Source organism: Oncorhynchus clarkii, chromosome 2 (genome assembly GCF_045791955.1).
Source record: "Oncorhynchus clarkii lewisi isolate Uvic-CL-2024 chromosome 2, UVic_Ocla_1.0, whole genome shotgun sequence".
Classification (NCBI taxonomy): domain Eukaryota; kingdom Metazoa; phylum Chordata; class Actinopteri; order Salmoniformes; family Salmonidae; genus Oncorhynchus; species Oncorhynchus clarkii.
The window spans coordinates 48,162,313-48,188,747 of NC_092148.1; the positions used below are offsets into that span (position 1 = coordinate 48,162,313).

General features: G+C 41.9%; 1 protein-coding gene across 1 annotated transcript; it reads left to right on the forward strand.

Moving 5' to 3' along the window:
- Positions 1 to 1,773: 1,773 nt before the first annotated feature.
- LOC139381326 (neuronal acetylcholine receptor subunit alpha-7) lies at positions 1,774 to 25,858 on the forward strand. The gene is made up of 10 exons (XM_071124780.1): positions 1,774 to 2,073; positions 6,256 to 6,395; positions 8,429 to 8,473; positions 11,349 to 11,458; positions 13,001 to 13,080; positions 14,449 to 14,616; positions 16,328 to 16,522; positions 21,740 to 21,826; positions 23,377 to 23,486; positions 25,259 to 25,858. Exons 1-10 carry the CDS (start codon positions 2,019 to 2,021, stop codon positions 25,823 to 25,825), a joined length of 1,557 nt encoding a protein of 518 aa, XP_070980881.1. The 5' UTR covers positions 1,774 to 2,018; the 3' UTR covers positions 25,826 to 25,858.
- The last annotated feature ends 577 nt before the right edge of the window (positions 25,859 to 26,435 follow it).

Here is a 26,435-nt window from a genome sequence, read left to right on the forward strand (position 1 = left end):
AGATGATCCCATTATTTGACAATGATTATGTTATGGCTCATGCTATAAGGGATCATTGAGACGTCCCTACCCTAAACCCTAACCTTACCATAGCCCTTACCTAGCCATTTTACATTCCCAAGGATCCCACGTTATTAATCCCACTTGTATTAATATGGTTGTCAACAACAGCACCCATTTATTCCAGCCTTTTAATCTGTTACTTAGTAACATTTTGACATGTCAGTGGCAGTGCATGCCATTGCTGAAGCCTGAAGTTAAACTTTCCTATGCAGATTTGTTGAAGAGACTTGCATTGTGGCAAGATATTCTGTTTTCTCTTTGTGTTTCAGAAGGCTCTTGGCTCTTTCCCTGCAATAGAAGTGAGACCACCTCAAACATGCATTAAGTACGCTATAGATCATCTTGGCTGCTCAAGATCAATTAACCCACATGTCCACTAACCCCATGCATATGTTTTTTCATCACACACGTTGCTTGAATACCCCAAAGCTGTGTTGTATTTTTTTCTGCAGTTCCTATCAATGTGTTTGAGTGCATTAACTCAACAAAACCAATAGCAAGGCTGTAGATACAATATCAGCATGACTCTGTCTCACAAATTTTCATACTACACATTTCTCATTCTCACTAGAATACAAATAATGACAGTAAATTAATGAATTATAAATCAGTCACATTGACCAATCTATTTGCACCTTTAGTATATTAAGTATATAACTGCACATAAATAAGGTATTTATATTTGGATTGTAACTATCCAGATGTTTGTTTTTGTTACTGGATACTGGATTAGTGTATAACACTTCTGGAGCTACCACTATCTCAGAAGTAGAGAGTATTTCACCTGTTCCCCATCTAATTGTTTGATTTTAGAGTAGCTACCACAGTCATAAGATCATTTGAGACATGTACCTGTATGAAAACATACTTTCATAATGCTGCTGTAACACAGTTAATAGATGTAAAGTAATGCAAACAATGTATTATAGTTTAGAGTGATCTAGTGTTTCAAAGCATGTTTTAATTTTCAGTTTTTAGGATGAAACTGTGTTTGCAACCAGCGGGAGGCTGCTGGGTAGACTAACAAACTGGATACCCCCTACTTCCAATTATCAAACACACTTGGTTTGATTATCTGGAAAATGGTCCCTCTGGTACAGAGAAGATTGAACCAGGCCTATCTTCAAAGGTTCTAGAATCTTCTCTGTGAGAGAAAGGTTCGACAAGCTGATCTCTGGGGGAGACTTTAAGAGCTGTCCATGGTTCTGATTAGATACAAAAGGAGCATTCTGTACTTCTACCTCAGTTTTAAAGTATGGAATAGAGATAATAAAGTATTATTAGTCAGATGGTGCCTCACACTTTAAATGCAATTGTTTCCTTTATGGAAACGCATCGTCTTTTTACTGGTAGTCATTTTAATTAACAGCCCAGTACAGTGGCTTCTTTCACTTCATAAAGGATACATTTGAGGCTTGTGGGTTAATTCATCCGTCCTAATATTTACTTTTCTCTCGCCATAATTTTTGCCATATTATTAGCTAAATCTACAGGTGATGCAGTGTTTGTGCGTTTTTGCATAAACATATGTAATCTAGTCATAATCATATTCAATAGACATTATGTTAATAATTCCCAGTGAATGATTGTCACACTCTCCTACTGTATGCCTCCTCGAAATATTAGCTGCCAGTGCGGTTATTCGATGATTTGCCTCTGCAAGGACAGCATGACTAGTTCTGTCACAGCCATGTGAGTTTAGTGTCGCGATTCGCATTTTCATTTTGGAGGGCTTCAAGGAAGAGCACCCGACCAACCCCCCGGAGCACAAGTACAAATCCGTATCTTCGCATGTCAAGCCTCGTTATCAACTATTTTCAACCGTTTGACAGGCGTTGTCTGGGATGCCCGGTGACTTTTTGGCGTTTTTTAATTACCGGTGACTGTATAACAGTGGTCTCGGAACTGTCACATAGTCTAGGCTATCATAGGAGGCACATTTGGTCTGTCATGCAATGGAGGCTCGGATTTTTACCCTTTATTTACTTACCATCGTCTGCTTGTTTCACGGTAGGTAACGTTGTGCATGTGTCATCATAATGTTATTATAGTGAGATTTTGAAACCGTGGGTTAATGTTCATTGTCAATTACAGAGAGGGCTTTGTCAATTACAGAGAGGGCTAGCCTTGATTCGGTTATATGAGAAACTTAGAAGTGTAGCTTCTTCTGACATTGTTTTAGCCTACATCGACATAGATTTATCTTCGTGGCGGGCCAGCCATAATTCGGCCATTAACAGCATCAAGGACACGGTCCCTCACCTGTGTACACGTTGTACATGAAACAGTGCGCCTTGTAGCAAGAGTCCCCACTTAAATCTTAGACATAAGTTACATACTTATTATTACTACTATTATTATTTAACACACTACTCCTCTTATACTGTTTAAGCTAAAAACTCCGTTCAAACTTTAAAAAGTGCAAACTGGTCTGGTTTGAGTTGCTTGCATACAACTTTTTTGGATCTCTTTTTTTATTAAGCTTTTTTGTCCTACGACTTTCATGGGATTTCCAGCAACATTCTTAAGGGTCCATTGTGGTATCATGATTCCCAACATTCTGTTCTATTCACTGTAAACAATGTAACCTTTGACACAAATCATCTACTTTGGCCACTTTTCCAACAATTTACACAAAAAGTTTACTATCGATCTGAAATCGATATTAAAATATATTCTACCAATCTAACAATATTAGTAACCGCATTAACAAATTATTTTCATTTTTTTTTTTTTACAAATAACTGACATTTCGACCACTTTCCCATCACTTTAGACACAAACGTCGTTTTAGACACCTTCGTCTACTTCTCAGCTTTTTACATTTGGAATCAGAATAGAATAATCTTCTACCAATCAAAAGTTACAGCTGTTTCTCAGAGTGCCGAAAAAGTAGCTAGCTAGCGTCAGCTAACCGCTCTGTCATGTCTCTTCATTGAACAGCCCAAACGGAATGTTGCCATGGATACTCACACACGCAGAGGAGTGCATGGGGCAGTGTAGGGAGAGACGGACAGACGAGAGAGAATCCGCTACTAATGGAGAAAATTGCTGTATTTATAATTTCATGTTGAGCAATCGGGCCCGGGTAGAGTAGGGCCTGAATGATGCTGACATGGGTAGGGCTTGCGCTAAAGTATTATGCCTTTCTGCTTTTCTTTTCTTTTAAACTTCTGACCAGTTTCCCAACAGGTTAGACAGAAACTTAGAGGGTATGACTTCTTCCTCTACTTCACCTCTATTCAAGCTGAAATGGTGATCACGGTTAGCCTAACTATTTTATTTATTGGATAGAACTACAGCTAGGTATAAGTAGGTTTACATACAAACCTATTGTTCTACATAGTTCTTCAACTACCACAAAATCGTATTTTAAAGAGCTGTCATCACTCGGTGCACCATCATATTTCTCTCCCCACATAATACCCTAAAACGTTCTAATTCCTTATGAGTTCCTCCCTTTCACCACAACAGCAAGTCTTCAAATTCAGAAAGCAAAAAAAAATAATTGCAGAACCATTTTATTTTTCTTGTTTCAACACGGACTGCAGTTTTTGAAGGACCACAACAACCAGAAACAGGATCTTAGGAAAGCTTGAATGAATTAATGTATTTGTAAACAGGGAAAATGACACTTGAGTAAAAAAGTTTTTAAATTTTCTTTTAAATGTAAACTTCTACCACAAAAATGCTTTTAAAGGTCCAATGTAGCTGTTTTGATCCCATTTCTACGTTACAATGAAGTACCGTTCTATGATTGTTTTCAATCAAAATGGTAAAAAATTGCTTCTAAGCAAGAATTTGGCTAGGACTGGAGTCTGGGGGTGGTCTGAGTGGGGAGGGGGAAAACTGAAAACTATCCATTATTGGCAGAGAAGGTTTGGAACTCTCTTTCTTATTGGTCTGTTAACCAATTTACCGCCTGATGATGTCACTAGGCAAGCCAAGACTCCATCCTACCAAAACAGTCTTTTCAAACAGCTCTTACACTAAAACGGCATTGACATCATTTTCACAAGGTCACAGTATTATTCCAACTTCATACTATACACTATATACACAAAAGTACGTGGACAACCCTTAAAATTCTTCTATTTCAGCCACATCTGTTGTTGACAGGTGTATACAATCGAGCATACAGTCATGCAATCTCTATAGACAAACATTGGCAGTAGAATGGCCTTACTGAAGAGCTCAGTGACTTTCAATGTGGCGTGGTCATAGGATGCCAGCTTTCCAACAAGTAATTTTTTCTAATTTCTGCCCTGCTAGAGCTGCCCTGCGTAACTGTAAGCGCTGTTATTGTGAGGTGCAAACGTCTACGAGCAACAGCGGCTCTGCCGCAAAGTGGTAGGCCACACAAGCTCACAGAACAGAGCTTCATGAAATGGATTTCTATGGTCGAGCAGCCGCACACAAACCTTAGATCACCATGAAGAATAATGGTCTGGTATTTTTAATGGTTCGGGCTAGATCCAGGGAAATCTGGATCTAGCCCGAATCTTAACACTACAGCATACAATGACATTCTAGACTATTCTGTGCTTCCAACTTTGTGGCAACAGTTTGGGAAAGGCCCTATCCTGTTTCAGCATGACAATGCCCCTGTGCACAAAGTAAGATCCCATATAGAAATGGTTTGTTGAGATCGGTGTGGAAGAATTTGACTGGCCTGCAAAGAGCCCTGTCCTCAACCCCATTGAACACCTTTGGGATGAATTGGAACGCCAACTGCGAGCCAGGCCTAATCACGCAAAATCAGTGCCTGACCTCACTAATGTTCTTGTGGCTGAATGGAAGCAACTCCCCGCAACAATGTTACAACATCTAGTGTAAAGCATTCCCAGAAGAGTGGAGTCTGTTATGGCAGCAAAGGGGGGACCAATTTCATATTCATGCCCATGATTTTGGAATGAGATGTTTGACGAGCAGGTGTCCACATACTTTTGGTAATGTAGTGCATCAGCAGGTACAATTTACGCCTCTTAGAGCAAACAAGTGGAAACTGAAGGGTGCAGATCTTCTGATCAGCAATGAAGTGGAAAACTCGGTTTCAAAGGTAAATGATGAGGATGTATTTTGACTATTTTGGTATTTTTTTCCCCAACCTGATCTCATAGACTAGACGTAACAGTACAGTAAAGCCAAGATTTGTGATATGTTATATTTGATATGGTTACACAAGACAGAATTTTACTTAAGGCAAGGAGTGGTGGATAGGTGGGTGTATAACGCGTGTTGGAATCTCATCACAGACAACTTTAGATAATTAGCTGCTTTTCATTACGTACTACTTTGCAACTACTTAGCATGTTAGCTAACCCTTCCCCTAACCCTTTTAGATAACCCTTCCCCTAACCTTAACCCTTTAACCTAATTCCTCACCTTAGCCTAGCTAACATCAACGTTAGCCACCTAGCTAATGTTAGCCACAACAAATTGGAATTTTTAACATATCATATGTTTTATAAATTCCTAACATATTGTAAGTTTAGCAAATTCCTAACACATTGTACATTTTGCAAATTCCTAACACATTGTACATTTTGCAAATTCGAAACATATACAAAATGTACGATGGACATCCACAAATGATTACATACCATACGAACCATAACATATCATACTAAATGGAATGTTAAAATTTACGTACAGAATAATACGAAATGCTCTGACACCAGTTGTTTTTCCGGACTGCCCTACCTTGCCGTTTGAGGTGATAGTTGCCGTTTGAGCTGATAGAGACAGACTGATGTGTCTCCAGATACGTGAAGCAGATGAGACCGGATGGGGTTCAAAAACAGACAATAGAGATTATTTTGTTTGCCTTTTTTATAGTTGTATAACTTTATGAAATTGCACACCAGTATCAAATTCAAAAATGTATGCTGTATCTTAAAGCCTTGACTTTACTGAATGTGTGAAAAATTGGCACTACAAAAATAAATGCTTTCTGTTATACTGTTTATTAAAGTTCTTCGGAGTTGGAATTTTATCAGATCTCTGTCCCACTGGGCACAGACTACATACAGTTCAATGTCTAGTTTTGATTTACATTTGGTTGAGCTTTCATTTATTTTTCCAGACCGTAACATACAAAATGCAAAAAAATGTAAGGGTTGCAACCTGTGGGTGATGTGGGATGTCAGTGTCTTTGACGTGTGTGTGTGTGCGGGCATGAATGGCCCCTAGTGTCTCTACAGGGACAGCACCAGCGCAGACTGTACAAGGACCTGATGCGAAACTACAACCCTCTGGAGCGTCCCGTGTTCAATGACTCCCACTCGCTCACCGTACACTTCAGCTTCAGCCTCATGCAGATCATGGATGTGGTGAGTCTGATGAGCCATCTATCAACCCACACACACACACGCTGTAAGCACGCAATGAAAGAAACACTGACAGCATCACCGTAACACATAGTGATGGATATATCAGATCTCCTCTCTGAAGGACTAGAGATGATATCAAACACACACACACACACATACACACTCTCCCTGTGATAGGATGTGTGAGCCACATTAACAAGGCTCCCTGTGCGGCTGTGTTTCCCGGTCGGTGCTCAGCTCACCCACAGTGCTGCTGAGAGAGGCAGCAGACCTTTTTCCCCCCTGTGTGTCTGATGCACTCCCCCCTGCCAGGGCACTGCCAGCAGGGGAGCTGAAACAACATACGGTGGCCCTCATCTCTCCACCATTACACCCAGCATCTGACAACCCCGACGTTCCCTGGCTCCACAGAATACCACTGTTTTTCAAAGTATCTACGTATTTGTTATTGAGGAGATTTTTTTTTTAAAAGAGGAAAGTGAGGATTTGTGGCAAAGTAGCAGTAGTTGAGGGATTTGAATCCACCCGATCATGAGCATACTGTTTTGGCCAAAATCCTACTGTTGTATCAGAAACAGCCTCCCTGGGTGGAGTGTATATCATACTGGTTCTATGGAACTGTCTGTGCGTACTATAGATCTATAATCGAGATGAGAGGAAAGCACAGGCAGAGAATGGTGAATGTGCTGAAATTATCACTTACCATAATATCAGAGACGGAATTGGAAGGGAGCGTGTTTCCCAGGCAGAGCATTTTGACAAATGTGACATTAGTGAGTGATTTTTAACAATCTTATTTCAACTTTTCATGCCTACTGTTCTCTACGATACTACTCTTGCTGCTTCTTTCCTAATAGCACTGTAAGTCTTGTAAAGGCCAGAGTGTGTGCAGGCTTTTGTTCCCACCCATCTCTAATACACAGTTTTAAATGATAAACTTCTTCAAATACCACAATTAGTTGAAAGGTGTGTTTGTGCTGGGCTGGAACAAAAGTCTGCACACAGGGGCTGTAACAACGGTTAATGTATTAACACCAGCTATTACATTAATCTTTGTAACAGGGGCCCTCGAGAACAGTTGCCTATCACTGGTAAATAGCTACACTGAATATTTCATTGTCATTCTTTGTTTCATTCTTTGTTTCACCATTTCTACTCTGTTGTTGGTGGAGATTGTGTTTTTGGGGGGGACCCCAGCTGTGTGCTGCGTTGGGATTAAATGAGACCCTATTTCGTGCAGTGGGAGCCCTGCAGCATTGGGAAACATTAGTCACAATTCACTACACGTGCCTGCTCCCATTCTACTGTTAGCTAATCACATTTTAGGGTACAGAGCACATTGCGTCCATGATTATACAATATTACAAGGATGATTTAAGATCATTACATATAATATATTGTGAGGGGGAGAAAAAAAAAACGTAAGTAAACAAATATACTTTGAAAAAGTAAAAAAAAAACAAGTCATCAAATTAGTCTGTGAGTCCGTGAGCATGAGGTTCACGTTTGCAGCTACTGTAATTGGCCAGTGACCATTTATGGAGCCACACAGTTGAGCCTTCCTGGAACTCCAATGCCAACAGCTGGGGTCTGCGGCGGCTGCAGCGTTTGCCCATAAACAGGGGAAAAAAATGATATGCATCCACTGGTAAACGTTTAAGTATGCCACATTACCCATCGCCCAGCACCCACAGACCAATAACCTTCCCACTTTTAAACAACATTTACCTCAGGTCTTTTCACCTCAACCATTGCTTTGGAGCAGCGTGTGTCTTTTAATAGAAACGCTTGGTGGTGTTGTTACGCAGATGCGATAGCTCCATGTTTTGCTACCTGCTGGTGAGAGGATTTAAAATGCAGGGCATTTATCAAAGTGACGTTATTCATAGTCATTTGCCCTTTATCGAATTACAAGCTAGCGAAAAGTCCTGTTCCAGCAAGACTTTTATTAAGTGTGGCAGGTGGAGCGACAAATTAGAATGTTTTCTAGCATTGGTTGGTGACAGACGTTGATTGTGTTTGCATGTTTACAGGATGAGAAGAACCAGGTCCTGACGACCAACATCTGGTTACAGCTGGTGAGTTCTTTCATCATTCGAACCTCGAGTCTAAGAGTATGTGGCATGTGAAGATATGCGTCAAAACAGACAGAGGTTCATATCAAGACACTTGTCCTCCCATCACCCCCTTTCCTTATCCCGGGCAGAGTGTCTTTTGTGATCATCAGTCCTCCTTTATCGAGTCTTGACAGTTAGGCCCCCCTGTATATCAATGAACTCTACTAATGCTCCTCAATTACCAAGCAACAGTAAATGTGCGGAATTTTAAGGGTCATGCTCAAGAACGTCCTTTGAGGATCTACTACACCTAACAAGCTTGATGGATGTGTCTGTCAGCTCTGCCCTTTATCCCAAATACTTCCCCCGACACCCCTCCCCATCCTATCCCCCTCACCCGTGACAAACTGGCCCTCAGCTCCATTCCCAACCCTCACTGGGGAGTGCCACTACATTAAGAAAATTAAACCGTGCTCTCACAGACCATTGCAGATGGGCTGGCGAGTGCCAAAGGGACAGTGCCTAGATGGACTCAGAAGAAAATCGTGAATCAAATGTTCATGATAAGTGTAAGCCTTTAGCCAAATTATTTAGTCTGGGTTTTTTTTTCAACTTGGCTCCCAAAGTATCTAAATGAATTGGCTTCTCCCAAACCCTAGTATTTGACCTAGATAAATAGCTGTAGAACAAAAAAAATATATTTTTTTAACTCCCTCAACAGCGAAAAAGGAGGCGCGATGCTCGCTCTGCTTCTACTAATACTGCATTTCCCTTTTAGGCACTCCATGTGGAGTTGAAAGGCTCTGTCAGGCTTGTCTTGTCAATATGGTGTCAGTTTGAATACGTTTTTGAAGGAAGTCATCTATAACCTTCCCTGAGTTTTTTTTTTTTACTGAATGGTGTCACGCACACATTATTATGTGGTACACTACTCCACTCGGCCATTTTGTGAACTCAAGTCCCCTTTGGAAAAAGCCTGTGTCATTGCTAAAGCTCAGACCGAATGATGGGTGCTTCTTTTTTTTTACTAACGCGCGCTTTTCATTCTAAACAAAGAATAACAATACAATTGTATGTTGTTAACAGACAGACATTGACATGGCAGAACACTCTCAAAAGCCTGGTTACTTTTGCACCTTTGGCAGTGATGGGGTGGAAGACTTGTGCTTTTTCCAGTTCACATAAAGGACATTGTAGCAGATTATTATCAGTTAGAAGCTACTTTTATAATAATAGTATTGGTTTTTAAGTATATGCATAATGACAAAACAGACATGAATACAAATACTGTATGTAAACAAGTTTTATTTTCTTAAACCCATTTCATACAGCTGCTCAAATTTAATGAGCTTTCTTATCAGTATTGTGAATTCCCAGAATTCTCACGGTCTCTTAACGAAAGTTGTGTTTAAAATTTAGAGAAGCAACTAATCCCTTCCTAACGTCTCACACTCTTCATCCAGTGAGAAAGGTTGTCTCATCCCCTCAGGCTCAGCCATACCTTTTCTCCAGCACATTTTGTTTGTTAAATTGCCTCCAGTGCAAAGTAGTCTTTTAGCTTAATTTGATTTTAAGGGCTCAATGAATTTCCTTGCTCCCTCTCTCAATGTTTTGGAAAGCGATCCCGCCCAGGCTCTGGTGCTGGAAGTCTGTATTTTGAGGGGAGAGATGTCTCTATGCCCCGAGCTGTGGGTATTTTTCAAATGTCAACATCCGTTACCCGCGGCTCTTTAAAGGTTTCATGCCGGCAGAGGGAATGATTGAACTTGCATAAATAGCCCACAAGAGAAAAATATGATCTACAGCATGAATTCCCATCCCCAGCAGTGAACAGAGATTATTCACTCAGAGGTATTCACTTCGATTTTTGGGGGGATTCCTCTCCCCATACATAACTCTCCTAAAGCTGGTTAGCCACTGTGATGAAACAATACCTTCTGCCACAAGATAAGTCCATTTAGATGATCCACTTATGTCGTCCAATTTGGACTCCTCTCATCGAAAGTAAATTTAAGCGTACCTGTCCTTTGCCAGGGAATATTTATGAGGATGAGTCCATTGTCAGAAGGTAATTATTTAATTAGAGATAATGACTAGAGAAAGGGAGAGCGAGTCAGTGAGCCTCCAACGAAACTGAGAGAGGCTCGCCAGAGTGGGGTTGTGGTGTGCTGCTCAAAAAATGTACTACATTTGGGGAGGAAGAGGCCAGAGTTATAGGCTCGTCTTCTGTGTGAGGTCATTCGGTAGAAATACGAGGTCTGGGCAGACCGCTCAATTCTAATAATATACCTCTCCGTGCCTGACCAGCCGTTCAGAGTGCATAGATATTTAACACGGATGTCTCACAGTCATTGGGAATTTGTACTTTTCTGTATGCCTCTCTCTGTTCATTAGCTAGGTAACCTTATACAGTTACCCTGTGGGCAGATAATTAGGTCCAGATATACTGAGCATTTGTACCAAGTTCACAGTTAAACAGTTTTTTTCCCAGAGGAAATTGACCAAAGAATGTAAAACAAAAATGCCAAATTAAAATCATAAGAAGGAATAACACAGGGTGAAGACATAATTTCATCCGTGTGTATATCAGACAACCACGGGTATGATGCAAAAATACTTGTTTATTGTTCTATTTATGTTGGTAACCAGTTAATAATAATAATAATAAGGCACATTGTTTTTTGGGGGGAAATGGCCAATATACCACGGCTAAGGGCTGTATCCAGGCACTCCGCTTCTGGCCTTATTGTTTAATTGAACCCTATTGCACCTGGTGCAAATTATTATGTAGTTAACCTGAACCATGTCTCATAACACTTGTAAGTGTCAATCTCTACAATGGGTAAATAACACACTTGATTATAACACATTAGTCTGTATCTGTGTGGTCTCCTAGTACTGGACTGACTACTACCTGCAGTGGAACACCACAGACTACCCTGGAGTTACCAATGTCAGGTTCCCTGACACCCAGATATGGAGGCCTGACATTCTCCTCTACAACAGGTACGTAAACACTACTCATACATCATGGTACTGTATTGTGGGATTAATTCAGTGTGTCGGCTAGCTAGCCAGTAACATTTACTGTTAGAATTTGGATTTAAGAGAAGGTGAACCATCGTCCATTTGATGCACTTGTGTGTGTGTGTGGTGTTGTTTGTCTTCATTCAATGCCATTCATTCAGCACAATTGCTATTCAGCGAACTAAACTTGTTGCATCTTATATCAGAGCCATAATATGTTAAGTACATAAAAAAAAGAGTAAAACTTGCTTATTTGCCTGTCATGATTTATATTTCTTTGTTAAAAACATCAATGTGACGAGAGTGCCTACGCTAGCAGCCGAGGCTAGTCTGGATATGCTTCCTTATACTGAGCAATTGTTATGAAGAGCATCAGGAACGGAACAGAGCTCCATTTGCATTTAGAGAAGGAGGCCCGATCAAAGATAAGCTCCAATAACTTGTCCAATGTGTTGATGTCAGTAGTGTAACGAGCGGGGGCGATATCAGAGGCAGAGAACATTGAGGCCCTGAAGAATGTGGAGACGTTGTAGAGGAACTTTTTAATTAGCACACAGTGTTCTACTGAATTGTTTTTCCTGTGTAGACCATCAAATGTATATTTTGCTGATCAGATATAGGTGACACGTTTATTTGAGAGAAACGTATAAGTAAATAGGAAAGATGAATGGTTGCTGTCTGAGTCAGATGCTGGTAGGCTTATCTTTTTTATGAAGAGATACTTTCATCTGCACTGCTGTGACTGTATCTTGCAGTGCTACAGCTAGCTGGAGTAACATGGATTTATGTTGGAGAGAAGCACAGACTGATACATTATCAAAGTGGGGGGGCACTGTGCAGCTCTTGATTTGTTTGTGTGTGTGTGTGTTTGTGTCTGTCGTTGTCATTTCTTTGTCTGTGAAGCAGCTGAGCCTGCTTAATCTGCACATGCTCGACTCTGCTCATTCACATTCTAATGCAACTTCTTCACTAGTGTGTGTGTGTACAGTGTGTGTGCGTGTGTGTGTACAGTGTGTTAGTCTATGCCAGGGTTCCAGAACTGGCAGGATTTTATTTGTCCCCCAATGTTTTCTATTGTTGGACATAAAAGACTGTAAAAAACACCAGCAAATCAGCTCCATGTATTCTCACACATAATAGCTCTCTAGATATATGGGATCGTATACACATGTAAGCAAGGTTTGAAATTATTATGTTTTAGTCAAATTTTATATCTGTTTGGGCTTCTTGCGGCAAATTTGCCGTCTACAAATTATTTGTATTTATGTTCCGGACCCCTGACCATCCTCTCAAGAAAAAATTGGCCCGCGGCTGAGTCTAGTTGATGATCCCTGGTCTATGCTATTTGTTTTGCGCTATGCTGAGTAACTATGATTTACACAGCCCTTGCGCCGGCAGTGACACCCCAGCTCTGCTGAGCTCTTTACGGTCTTGTTTTCCCACTAAAGCTACAAAGTTAGATTTTATGTGCAAATAAAGCGCTGATGGACGCTAACTGCTAATCTGTGTCCAAATGCTCAGCGCTGACGAGAGGTTTGACGCCACCTTCCACACCAACGTCCTAGTCAACTCCACTGGCTACTGCCAGTATCTCCCCCCAGGTAAGCCTCCTTAACACTTATCCTAGATCACAGAGGGAGGTCCATTCTCCTTATTCTCCCTGCAAAAGCCTCCACTGGTATATATCAGTGGGCCTGGAAATTGTGTCAAAATGGTATTGAGGTCAGGAAATAAGCCAGGTCAATTTGGTCAGAGAGGTCCCTCTGGGCCAATAAAAAGAAGCCATGAAAAGTTATGGATCTGAATGATGATGCAATCACTCTGTGTTCGTTCCAAGCTTCCGCTATTCATTTAGTTTTTTTCTGCTCCCACAAACAAAGGCAGTGGTGCCTGTGATGATGAACCTCCCAAACCTAATGGATTAAGTCATGCAGAGCTGATTAACTAGATTCTACACAACGCCATGCCGAATTAGAAGACATGTGAACCACTGTGGGTGTGTGTCGAGTGGGGCTGGCTGACACATGGTCTCTGTCGGGATATGGAGTGCAGTGTAGTCAAATAGCTCCCTATCTGCAAATCAGTCTGTAAATCAGCTTTATGACCTTTATGAATGTCATTACGACAGGCATTGATTCATCTCAGAGTTATGAACGAGGCAGTGACTGAGATGTGGAAATTGGATGCAGGGGGTAATGTCTCTATAAGCTGTCACAACCCTCTCCCATGTCTACCCTACCACCTAGTTTGACCCCATCTTCTCTGACCCAGTAATGTAACCTCCGGGATGTAGACATACAAGTCCTCGACAGTATGTCACCAACAGGGGACCAGCAGGACCTACGTGTAAGGAAGGTGATCGCAAATGGCACCCTGTCTGAGTATCTCCCTCCAGCTGACTGCAGGAATTAGAGAAAAACACAGAGTTGTAACTGACAGAAATCAATAGAGCCACAAACAGCTGCATCACGATAGACAGCGGACATTAATTACTTTGGGGTCTGGATGGACGGAAAGAGGGGGCTATGCAAAACATGACAGCCGACCTGCTATCAACGACTAACTAATTCAGTCAAATAGGCCATTCACAAATGTCCAGAGAGACCCTTATTGCAGGGAAAACTAATCCAACAAAAGCAGAATGGCTGCTGCGGAAACGCTGTGCAGACGCTTAGAGATTGGGAACAAATTCCAATTTTCTGCCATTTTGTTTTGTGGGGGATCCAGGGCATGTAAATCAAAGAGCCCTGTCCCAATCCATCATGCTCAGGCTGGTTTGGCTCTTGCTTCTTCTCCCCCTCTCATATCAACAGTTTTGGAGTTCCCCAGGGCTCTGTTGTTGGCCCCCTTATAATGAGGGGGAATTATTATTAATATCCCTCTTTCATCCCATCCTTCCATTCTGTTTACCATTTATTGATGTATTGCTTCGGTAACAGTTTATGCCATTAAGCAAATTTGCTGCTTAGGAATCTTCAAGAGCACATGCTACATCGACGTGCGCTGGTTTCCCTTCGATGTCCAGCGCTGTGACCTCAAGTTTGGCTCGTGGACATACGGGGGCTGGTCTTTAGACCTGCAGATGATAGAGGCGGATGTGACTGGATACATTGCTAATGGAGAGTGGGACCTTGTGGGTAAGTTCAGTCCCGAATGGCAGAGAGCCATAGAAAGCACAGAGTCAAGAGATGATAAAGAAATGTCTGTAAGTGTGGATTATGCTCGATGAAGTATGAGGTTTAGTTCTATGATTACTATTTAAAATATCACGTAGTTCCCTGTATGTAACATCTATGCTGGACGTAGTGTGCGAACTAGGGCAGCTCTGAGGATCCACATTCATTGTAATAAAAACTAGAAAGCAGCTAGCAGCCACTTCTGAACTAATATTCAAAAGACCAATGGCTTTGATGCCTCTAAAGACATCTGGTTGTTGAGGAATGGAACTGGATTTACATAACAATTATTATGTTCCTACATTTATTCAACAGCAATTAAAACTGTCCTGCTGTTATTTAGTGAACCCCCTGCAGGGGTGGGTTGGCAGACGCTTCCATGGAGCTCCTTGCACCTGTGGGGTGGGGGGGGGGTCGTCGAAACTAGGCACTATTTGCCAAATCAAGCGCAACAAAGTGTGACGGGCAATTGGCATTTCGGTTTCCCTGACTGCTGCCTTACCCTGATGTTTCTTTCGCATGCAGAGCTCTATTCAGAATCGGAATGACACGAAAAACACATGAGGCTTTACCACCCCTGATGGAATGGTTCTATTAGGTGATGTTTGCGCCCGTCCTCACCCTCCATAAATGGAGACCTTGGCTGTCTCTATTTTACATAGACGGAGGAGTCGTGTTGGGAGCTAATGATTAACAAAGGCCTGTTCATCGCTCCCTGAAGAAATGGAGCGGGAGAGATGGAGAAACAACGAGATGATGGAGCAAGAGAGTGAGAATGTGTCCTTAGGAGAACAACCAATGGAGCATTGAGGCCCCGCGTAATAGAAATCGCAGGAAGTAATCTGGCCATTTCACCATCAACATGCTCTATGATTCCCTCCTATATGGGCATATACACAATCAAAACCAGTGTTCTACATATCATAAGAGTAGTGAAGCATGTAAGAGGACTGTTCACAATATTCACTCCCTGATGTACTTTCTTGATAACAAGAGGCTAGTCGTTGAAGCCTGTTATTGGTGTGTTCTGGCAGTGAATTTGTAAGAAATAATCAACGAGGGGCTATACGTTCTCTGGAAAATAATGCATGAGGTGGAAGGTGTGTTCCACGATGTGCTAGCGGAGTGGAATAAACCTTCCACGGAGTTGCATTATTTTCCAGAGAAAGCATAGAGCCCTGAGTTGATTATAACCGTTCATACCATGGCTATAATTTAACATATTTGCCGCTATAAATATATTGGCAGTAGAAATGTGACAACATCCACTGAAGTAGCTAGCAAGTTTACTAGCTAGCTAGACAGCTAACGTAGTTCCTTTGGGGAACCAAACAGACTTGCTACCTTAGCTAACCAAACCTTCATCCTAGCTTGCTATTATAAAAATCGAATTCAACAAAGCCAGTAATGTTTTCAGCTCGACTTTTGCTTTCAAAGCAGCTCAAACATAGAACATGTAAGAATGAACTTCATAGCTATTAAATTATACCGTTCAATTGTACCGTGGGTAATAGGGACATAATGCACACTCTAGAATGCCCTTCCAGCCAATCAGAAACAAGTATTCAACAATGCCATGGTATAAGATAGTATAACAGTAAACATCTGTGTATACAATAAGGATGCATATGTGTGCCTATACTGTAATTCTCTGTCCGTGTGTGTGATGCAGAGGTCCCCGGACGGCGGAACGAGCGTTTCTATGACTGCTGTAAGGAGCCTTACCCTGACGTGACCTTCACGGTGGTGATGCGTAGACGCACCCTCTACTACGGCCTCAACCTGCTCATCCCCTGTGTCCTCATCTCCACCCTGGCCCTGCTCGTTTTCCTGCTGCCCGCGGACTCTGGAGAGAAGATCTCACTGGGTGAGACTGGGGAGGGTGCGGGTGGGTGCGTGTGCGTGAAAGGGTTGTGTGTGTGTGTGAGCGGTGTTGGTAAGGTACATGACTAAATACCATGAGGCAGAGCACAAGGGTATGCTTTTCTTCTTGTGATGAAACAGGCGTTTTTAGACAGCAGTTGTACCCTACTGTTATGGTCTGCTCTGTTGCTTTCTATCACAAATGCGTGAGTAACATACGGAATGTTTGTGTGCCCAATGTGTGGTGTCGCTGAATATTCGTTGTGTGTTTGTGTCCGTGCGTATGAGGGAAGTAGGTTTGTAAAGTGCACACTCTTGACTGGCGTTCAATCTATGCTAGCAGGACCGAAACTCAGCCCAAAGGCCGTCTGTTGAATTTTAGGGCAACTAAACGGCGTCCCTTCACTGACCGGACAACCCACTCTGTCTACATGTCGGAAGAAAAATATTTATTTCACCCATAATTTATTTGATTTCACTCTGCATGAATATACTGTTTATTACAGAACCAAACTTTATATACAGTAGAGATGCTTATGTATGTGAAGGTTTTTACATACAGATGTCTCTATATAATTCATCCTATGCCATTTTGACTGATGGGCATGTCTGCAGTTTACCCAAAACAAAAGCAAAAAGCAATTTTGAAAAGGTAGGCCTAAATACATTATTCATGCCAGTTGACTTGGCTGCATCTGAATTCATTCATCCACTTTGATTCATTTAGGTGGACTGGCAGTACACAGATCCCTACCTACAGTAATACACACACACAGGCATACACACACTGCCAAACTGAGTTAAAAGAGCATATGTTATCCTCACACAGATAGCTTGTGACATGCTTAAGCTTCATCTATATGCTATAGGTAGTTACAGTACAGTACCTAGCCTGTAACCCCCCCCCAAAACTACAGTGCATAAGACACAACACATTTAGCCACTGCCTATGGGCACTGCCCAGACTAGCGCCCAGTCTTCCCAGTGATGGCAGAGGGGGGACAGATATTTGCGATATCTGTTAGAGCAGCACTGCAAGGGCCAGTCCCCCAAGACCTCTATGCTTCTGGCTGTAGCTAGGCTGTGGCTGTGGGCTGCCTGTCTGCGTGCATGACTGAGCTTAAGCTTTGGCTGGATCCTCAGACCAGGTGAACTGGAAATGCCCTCTCTTGCCTGCCCAGAGAGACCTGGAGATGATTGTGTGTTTTGTGTTTTTGTGAGTCTGTGTGTGTGTGTGTGTGTGTGTGTGTGTGTGTGTGTGTGTGTGTGTGTGTGTGTGTGTGTGTGTGTGTGTGTGTGTGTGTGTGTGTGTGTGTGTGTGTGTGTGTGTGTGTGTGTGTGTGTGTGTGTGTGTGTGTGTGTGTGTGTGTGTGTGTGTGTGTGTGTGTGTGTGTGTGTGTGTGTGTGTGTGTGTGTGAGTGAAGCAGCTACTGCCAGAATGAGAACTACGTAGGACCATAATAATATGATTAATATTCCAATTCTATGCATAGGATATAGGTGTTTAACTTGGGTGTGCTTTTTTCTTGTTGTATGCAACAAACCACATCTACAGCATGTTATTGTACAATTGATGACAAATACTATTTACAGGTACTTTTAGATGCTTCTAGTTTTCAGAGTAAGAAACATGGCTGAGCAAACAATAGAAATGTTAGAAATGAGAAAGGTTTGCTAATTTTTGAAAATGAAATCTAATTTACTTAAAGTATTCACACCCCTGAATCAATACATTGTAGAAGCACCTTTGGCAGCGATTACATTTGTGAGACTTTCTGAGGTAAGTCTCTAAGAGCTTTCCACACCTGGATTGCGCAACATTTGCCCATTTATTATTTTCACAATTCTTCAAGCTCTGTCAAATTGGTTGTTGATCATCGTTAGACAATCATTTTCATACATTTTTAAGAAGATTTAAGTCAAAACTGTAACTAGGAAATCATACTGAAACAGGTTTTCCTCTAGGATTTTGCCTCTACTTAGCTCTATTCTATTTTTTTTTAAATCCTGAAAACACCCCAGTCATTAACGATTTTACAACCATACCCATAACATGATGCAGCCACCACTATGCTTGAAAATATGGAGAGTAATACTCAGTAATGTGTTGAATTGGATTTTCCCCAAACACAACACTTTGTATTCAGGACAAAAAAGTGTTTTGCAGTATTACTTTAGTGCCTTGTTGAAAACAGGATGCATGTTTTGGAGAAATTGTTTTATTATTAACAGGCTTCCTTCTTTTCGCTCTGTCAATTATTGTGGAGTAAGTACAATGTTGATCCATCCTCAGTTTTCTCCTATCACAGCCATTCAATGATGTAACTTTAAAGTCATCATTGGACGCATGGTGAAATCCCTGAGCGGTTTCTTTCCTCTCCGGCAACTGAGTTAGGAAAGACACCTGGATCTTTGTAGTGACTGGGTGTATTGATACACCATCCAAAGTGTATTTAATATCTTCACCATGCTCAGTGATATTCAATGTCTGCTTTTTTTTACCCATCTACTAGTAGGTTCCTTTCTTTGCGAGGCATTGGAAAATCTCCCTGGTCTTTGTGGTTGAATCTGTGTGTGAAATTCACTGCTCGACTGAGAGACCTTACAGATAATTGTATGTGTGGGGTACAGAGATAAGGTAGTAAATCCAAAATCATGTTAAACACTATTATTGCACACAGTGAGTGCATGCAAGTTATTATGTGACTTGTTAAGCACATTTTTACTCCTGAACTTACCTTAGGCTCCCAAGTGGCACAGGGGTCTAAGGCACTGCACCTCAGTGCAAGAGCCGCCATTACAGTCCCTGGTTCGGATCCAGGCTGTATCACATCTGGCCGTGATTGGGAGTCCCATCGGGCAGCGTTCAATTGGCACCGCGTCGCCCGGGTTTGGCTGGGGTAGGCCGTCATTGTCAATAAGAACTTGTTCTTAACTTACTTGCCTAGTTAAACAAAATAGATACAAATTAATACTTATTGACTCGAGACATTTCAACTTTTCATTTGTAATTATTTGAAAGAAATTACACAAACCTAATTCTACTTTGACATAATGTGGGCTGTAGGCTGGTCACAAACACATCTCAATTTAATCCATTTTAAATTCAGGCTGTAAAAAAATAAAAATAAATAAGGGGTGTGAATACTTTCTGTATGTAAAACTAAGATGTGGCATAAAAATTGCTTATGGTTTGATAGGATCTGGCACATGGCTCATCCCTAAACAATTTATTATGCTCATAGTTAATGTTGAGCATATTGAGACAGTATTATAGAAAACTACATTTTCATGATGCTTCAATTAACTACTTGAGCCACGTCTCCCCCTCCCACCTCCTGATTCACTGGATGACTTATGGTCTGAAATCAATATCTGCTGGCACTGAACTGACTTGAAACTCGGAGTCAAACTGCAAGTTACATTTTCCCAAGTGATTCCACAAGATAGTGTGTGTGTGCGTGCTGTGTGTGTGTTCCTGTGTGTCTGCATGCATGTGTGTTTCCATTTGTGTCTGTATAAAATTGTATCGACTGGATGCATCGAAGAATACAGTAGTGGTTAATGAGAGGAAAGCGCTCTATCCATCTTGATCCTTCGATCGCCTGGCTTTATTGATCCTCAGAGTTCATTAGAAAACTTTGGGAAGTGTGCTGCTGGTGAGTCCTAGCCCACTGTACACTGAAAAAAATAAGGTTTTTAAATGGTTCTTCTTCTTAAGGTTCCTTGGAGATCTCTATTCCAATAAATAACCTTTGAGCTAAGTGTGGGGGGGGGGGTTGTTAATGGTGCATCTACAGTCTAAAGAATTCAAAAAGGTTCTTGAAATGTATGGAGGCCTGCAGATGTGTCCCTTTCATAGAACACAGCAAATTGGCCAGTGTTAACTGGTGTTGAATTTCAGTGTAACATTTCTAGTGTTGATTCAGGAGTTAAATGAACTCTCAGTGATGTAAAAGAACCCCAGTGTTGGTGTTAATAACCAGAGTTGAACCAAAACCAGGCCCTTCATTATCTTATTTCCCAGCATGTTCTTTTGCAGATTTTTTGAATTGTTTGTTTCAATATCTATGTTTTTGCATGTGCATTGATTGATTCATTCATTTTAGACTACTGAAATATAAATAACATCAATTGTTCTAAAATATTCCAATCTGTTACTTGGACTTATTGCAAAAGTTACTGAAATGATTGTTCCAGTTTAGATGCTTTAGGTAGTCTGATATCTTAAGTCTCCCCTACCCTGTCCGTCATTCTGAATGCAGGTTGTGGGTGAATAAAAATGAAAAATGTTGCGTATCCCCACACTGGCTGGATTTCAAAAGAAATTACACATCACTTTGCAAGCCAACATAATTAATCAGACTGACCATCTGATGCAGGCTCCATCAGCCCAGTAAAATAAAAAATAAAAGCAAATTATTTCAATATATGTTCACTCAGATTTATTACCGGTGTGAATATATAGTCTCCCTCAAATGTTGAAATATAATTTTAAAACATGTTCTGAGAAGAACAACGATGCATTGGGCAGGGCAATTCAAGCAAGAGGCGTCATTACAGTCCATGGTTCGGATCCAGGCTGTATCACATCGGGCAGCGTACAATTTGGCCCGTCGTCGTCCGAGTTTGACCGGGGTAGGCCGTCATTGCAAATAAGACTTTGTTCTACTGATTTGCCTAGTTAAATAAATGAATTGTCTTAAACAGACGTTTTGGGAGATCAGGGTAGAGAAGTAGTTTGCATCTTTAACCGCAACAAGTAAGTTCTCATCAGATCCTTCATTATCTCGTAGAACATTTGAAGTTTACAGGCCTTCCATTTACATTCAGCCTTTCTAAGTTCACTTCTAATGAATGAGCTACCCTTTTCTTCTAATTTGTACATTGGTTGCAAAATGGTTGAAAATAACATTTCTCTCTCTTTTACAAAAACCACAATAATGACTATGATAACATGATAATAACTATAATACAGATAAGCACTATGATGGCATGGTGATACCATGATAATCACTATGATACCATGATAATCACTGTGATAGCACGATAATCACTTTGATAACACAATAACCACTGTGATAATGTGATAATCACTATGATAACATGCTAATCACTAGGATACCTTAACATGATAACAGCATGCCTGGTGATGTACAGTAGGTTCTGTCTTCTAATGGTCTGTCTGTCTGTCTCTTCCTCTTTTTCTTCCTTTCTCCAGGTATCACTGTGCTGCTCTCTCTAACTGTCTTCATGCTCTTGGTAGCCGAGATCATGCCGGCCACCTCCGACTCTGTTCCTCTCATAGGTAAGTGCTCAGGGAGACCTTCATCCTCACCCTACTCCATCTATCCATTTTCTCGTCTGTCCGTTTCTCCAGCCATCTGTTCATCCCAGTCATCCATTCATTCCTTCCGTCTATCCATCTGTCCCCTCTGTGTCACCACATTGGTAAGACGAACCGGCCCTCAATGACTCAGGTAGAAAGAGCTGATGAAACAGAACAAGTGACACACGCTCCTTTAAAGCAAAACTTGGTGGCACCTCATTTGTCACAGACAGTGACGCTACAGAATACACTAGGTCATTAATCGGTTGGACTGACGAGATATAAGTGCGATCACTCACCCATGAAACCTGGGGTGTATTTAGAAGAACCAAATGGAGGGGAAACATACTGAGACAGCGAGGGACTACCTGAACTTGGTCATGAATAAATGATAGTTTTTGTTATCCGTTGCAAAACATTTTACTACGCTGGGCCCTAATGAATAGAACAACCCTGACTACTTAGCATCTGAGACCTCCGTGCTCAAGTGGCAGGCAGTCAGTCTGGCAAGCAAATGGGTCAATGGATTCATTTGACAAGCAAATTAAAGAATAGAGACTTGGCGTTGATTGCAGTGCCGCATGGGAGTATAGTTTGCAGTTAGCATAGATTGCTCTCTATTTTTATAATTTGATTAATGTATTGATATTGAGCAATGCTCAAAGCAATGGATGTGCGTGTGTAATCTTTTCCGCTAATGAATCTGCAGTTCAAGCCCAATGACTGTCATATTTTTACCAATGGCAGATATTTATATTCTTAAACATATTGATATCCTCATCTCAGCTATTTCCCTGCATGCCACCCAATTGCTTCCACAGTATCTTCAAGCTATCCAATAAAGAGAGGCCAGGTCCCCCCCCCCCCCCCCTCTCCTAACATGATATGATGGCCCATTTGGTCTCTGCCTTGAGGAACATATTCAGCTTGCCAGGCCTGGCTCTAACCTTATCATACTATGTCTGTCATTGACTGACATATTCGAGGAACATTTGCACTACCAAATTTCGAAATTGCACCCCGTGTTGCATAGTCTGCGTGTAGGGCAGGTCGGCCCTGCAGCTTGCCGTAGCGTTCAGAGAGATTAGAGATAGAAATGTTGTATTTTCTGCAGACATCCTTTATTAGCTACATTACCATCTTCAACATTCTGAACATTGCGACCGACTGAACACCAGGCACGGTTCAGATGCTCATCTCTGAGAGGCTCTTTTTCAGGGCATACATCAGTATGCAAGACAGTAAACCTCCTGCTGTGTGGCTCAGTTGGTAACAGCATGGCACAAGTAATGCCAGGGTTGCGGGTCCAATTCCCAAAAGGGATCACATACACATACTATGTATGCATTCACTGTACTGGAAGTCGCTTTGGATAAAAGCATGTGATCTGTGGCATATATTAACTGAATGTGCCCTTGGTCTCCTGCCATAATATATAATCCCCTATGATTCCTCAGAGTTATTCTCTCTCACTCTCTCGCTCTCTCTCTCTATTTATTTATTTATGTATTTATTTATTTGTATTCCAGCCCAGTACTTTGCCACCACCATGGTCATCGTGGGCCTGTCCGTCATCGCCACCGTCCTGGTCCTCCAGTACCACCATCATGACCCGGATGGAGCCAAAATGCCAAAGTGGGTGAGTCCATGTCCGCCCATTCCCGCAATCTGCATTCACTCGGAACGCCAGATACACTCGGAATTCCAAATGCTGACATTCCATTAAGGTAGAATTGGACCTGAAGGTTAAGGGTTCTACATCAGCGGATCAGCGGCTGCTCCTTGCTCTGAGGTGTGTGTGTGTGTGTGTGTGTGTGTGTGTGTGTGTGTGTGTGTGTGTGTGTGTGTGTGTGTGTGTTAGTCAGGGTTAGTGGGCAGTTTGAGTATTGGCGTGAGAGGAATGCCAATGTGATTTGAAAAAGAGGGGAGGGGAGGAGAGACTGCTGGCCAGGCTTGAAGGGCAGATGGGAGTGAAGAGAGCACAGAACTTTGGAACATTTGGATGATGCAATTATAAGCCTTATTAGACATAAAGGTCCATGCATGCTAATAACAAGATGTAAGCTATTATATCGGCAGGTTACCAGAGGTTAATCCAACACTTTTTCTAGAGCAGGAATACTAATTTATTATGTACCGAGTGTGTTGTCATATGTTTTCTGTGATCTGAACTATAAACACCATGGGACCACGCAGCCGTCATACCGTTCAGGAAGGAGACTCGTTCTGTCTCCTAGAGATGAACATACTTTGGTGCGAGATGTGCAAATAAATCCCAGAACAACAGCAAAGGACCTTGTGAAGATGCTGGAGTAAACATGTACAAAAGTATCTATATTCACAGTAAAACGAGTCGTATATCGAAACAACCTGAAAGGCCGCTCAGCAAGGAAGAAGCCACTGCTCCAAAACTGCCATAAAAAGCCAGACTACGGTTTGCAACTGCACATGGGGACAAATATCGTACTTTTTGGAGAAATGTCCTCTGGTCTGATGAAAAGAAATTAGAACTGTTTGGCCATAATGACCATCGTTATGTTTGGAGGAAAAAGGGGGAGGCTTGCAAGCTGAAGAACACCATCCAAACCGTGAAGCACGGGGGTGGCAGCATCATGTTGTGGGGGTTCTTTGCTGCAGGAGGATCTGGGGCACTTCACAAAATAGATGGCATCATGAGGACGGAAATGTGGATATATTGAAGCAACATCTCAAGACATCAGTCAGGAAGTTAAAGCTTGGTCGCAAATGTGTCTTCCAAATGGACAATGACCCCAAGCATACTTCCAAAGTTGTGGCAAAATGGCTTAAGGACAACAAAGTCAAGGTATTGGAGTGGCCATCACAAAGCCCTGACCTCAAACCTATAGAATATTTGTGGGCTTCTGACCCACTGGGAATGTTATGAAATAAATAAAAGCTGAAATAAATCATTCTGACATTTCACGTTCTTAAAATAATGTGGTGATCCTAACTGACCTAAGACAGGGAAATTCTACTTGGATTAAATGTCAGGAATTGTGAAAAACTGAGTTTAAATGTATTTGGCTAAGATGTATGTAAACTTCTGACTTCATCTGTATTTTATGGAGCAGATAGGAAATTAAATCTATAGAATATGAAAAATATTGTAAACTGATATTTTTTTCTCGAAAACATGTATAGCTGCAGTATACCAAGAGAACATAATCGGACTGAAAAGCCATGTTAAAATTGTCCACGTCCGTGTTAGAATTGGGAGCGAATGCACAATGCTTGCATAGTGATTATCTCCTGTGCATGTTTCTCTCCTCTGGTGTTGATATTCTATTCTTGTCTCTCCTCCCCCTGGTGTACATAAACACACAAACACGGACACTGACACGCATACACACACACACACTTTCTCTCACTCTCTCTCTCTTCCCCACAAAGACACGCGTGGTGCTCCTGAACTGGTGCGCCTGGTTCCTGCGTATGAAGCGGCCCGGCGAGGAGCGTGTGCGTCTGGCCTGCCACAACAAGCATCCGCGCAATAGCCTCTCCAGTGTGGAGCTCAGTATGAGCCAGGGGACCCTCCAGCCCACCAATGGCAACATGCTCTACATTGGCTTCCGGGGCATGGAGGGCATGCACTACACCACCACCCCCGACTCTGGCGTCATCTGCTCCAGGCTGGTGGGGGCAGGGGATGAGGAGGTGCTGCTACCCGGGGCCGGGCTGCCCAACTTGGGCAGCATGGCAGGCGGCACCGGGGTGGGGGTGGCGAGCCCCGTGGACTCCGACATGTCCAAGATCCTGGAAGAGGTGCGCTACATCGCCAAGCGCTTCCGGGGCCAGGACGAGGACGAGTCGCTGTGCAATGAGTGGAAGTTTGCGGCGTCTGTGATTGACCGGCTGTGCCTGATGGCGTTCTCTGTGTTCACCATCCTCTGCACCATCGGCATCCTCATGTCAGCGCCAAACTTCGTGGAGGCCATCTCCAAAGACTTCTTCACCTGAGCGGGCTGTTTGTGTTGGAGGATGAGAGGGATGGGGTCGTGTGTGTGTGTGTGTGTGTGGGGGGGGGGGGCACACACACGTACAGGCGTACAAGCACACACACGTACAGTCTCACACACAATCTCACATATACACACACACATTCCCACTTGCACTCACATGCATTTAATGTATACTGTTTATATCCCAAACACATCTTTACCTATGACTTATATCAGCTGACTACCCCACTCTTCAGTATTTTCACATATTTTTCACATACGTTACTGTATTTAGAGTGGCTATTATAATGGCACAACTTATAGCAATACAAATGTGTTCATCATATGTGGTGTGAATCTGTGATCAATTGAGGTCTTCATCAACAATGACTGTGTATATTAAGTAGCACTTTGGGGATGTTCCAGAAAGCAGGATCATTGAGTTAACTAGCTAGCTTACTGAAATCCATATTTTTGAGAAATATACACTTGACATTGGCATAGTATATATTAATCAACAATCAGAAACGCATATTCAAGCTGAGCTAAATTAACCAAAACAATTCAAGAGATATATATGATTGTTAATGTGTTAGCTAGATAACTTAAGGATTTATTTGATTTTATCA

Bases quoted from the DNA above. Each gene is read 5' to 3' on its own strand.
- LOC139381326 (XM_071124780.1), top strand. From the start codon at position 2,019: ATGGAGGCTCGGATTTTTACCCTTTATTTACTTACCATCGTCTGCTTG. The intron at 14,617-16,327 runs GTAAGTTCAGTC...TGTGTGATGCAG, and splicing joins TGGAGAGTGGGACCTTGTGG to AGGTCCCCGGACGGCGGAAC. The intron at 16,523-21,739 runs GTGAGACTGGGG...TCCTTTCTCCAG, and splicing joins TGGAGAGAAGATCTCACTGG to GTATCACTGTGCTGCTCTCT.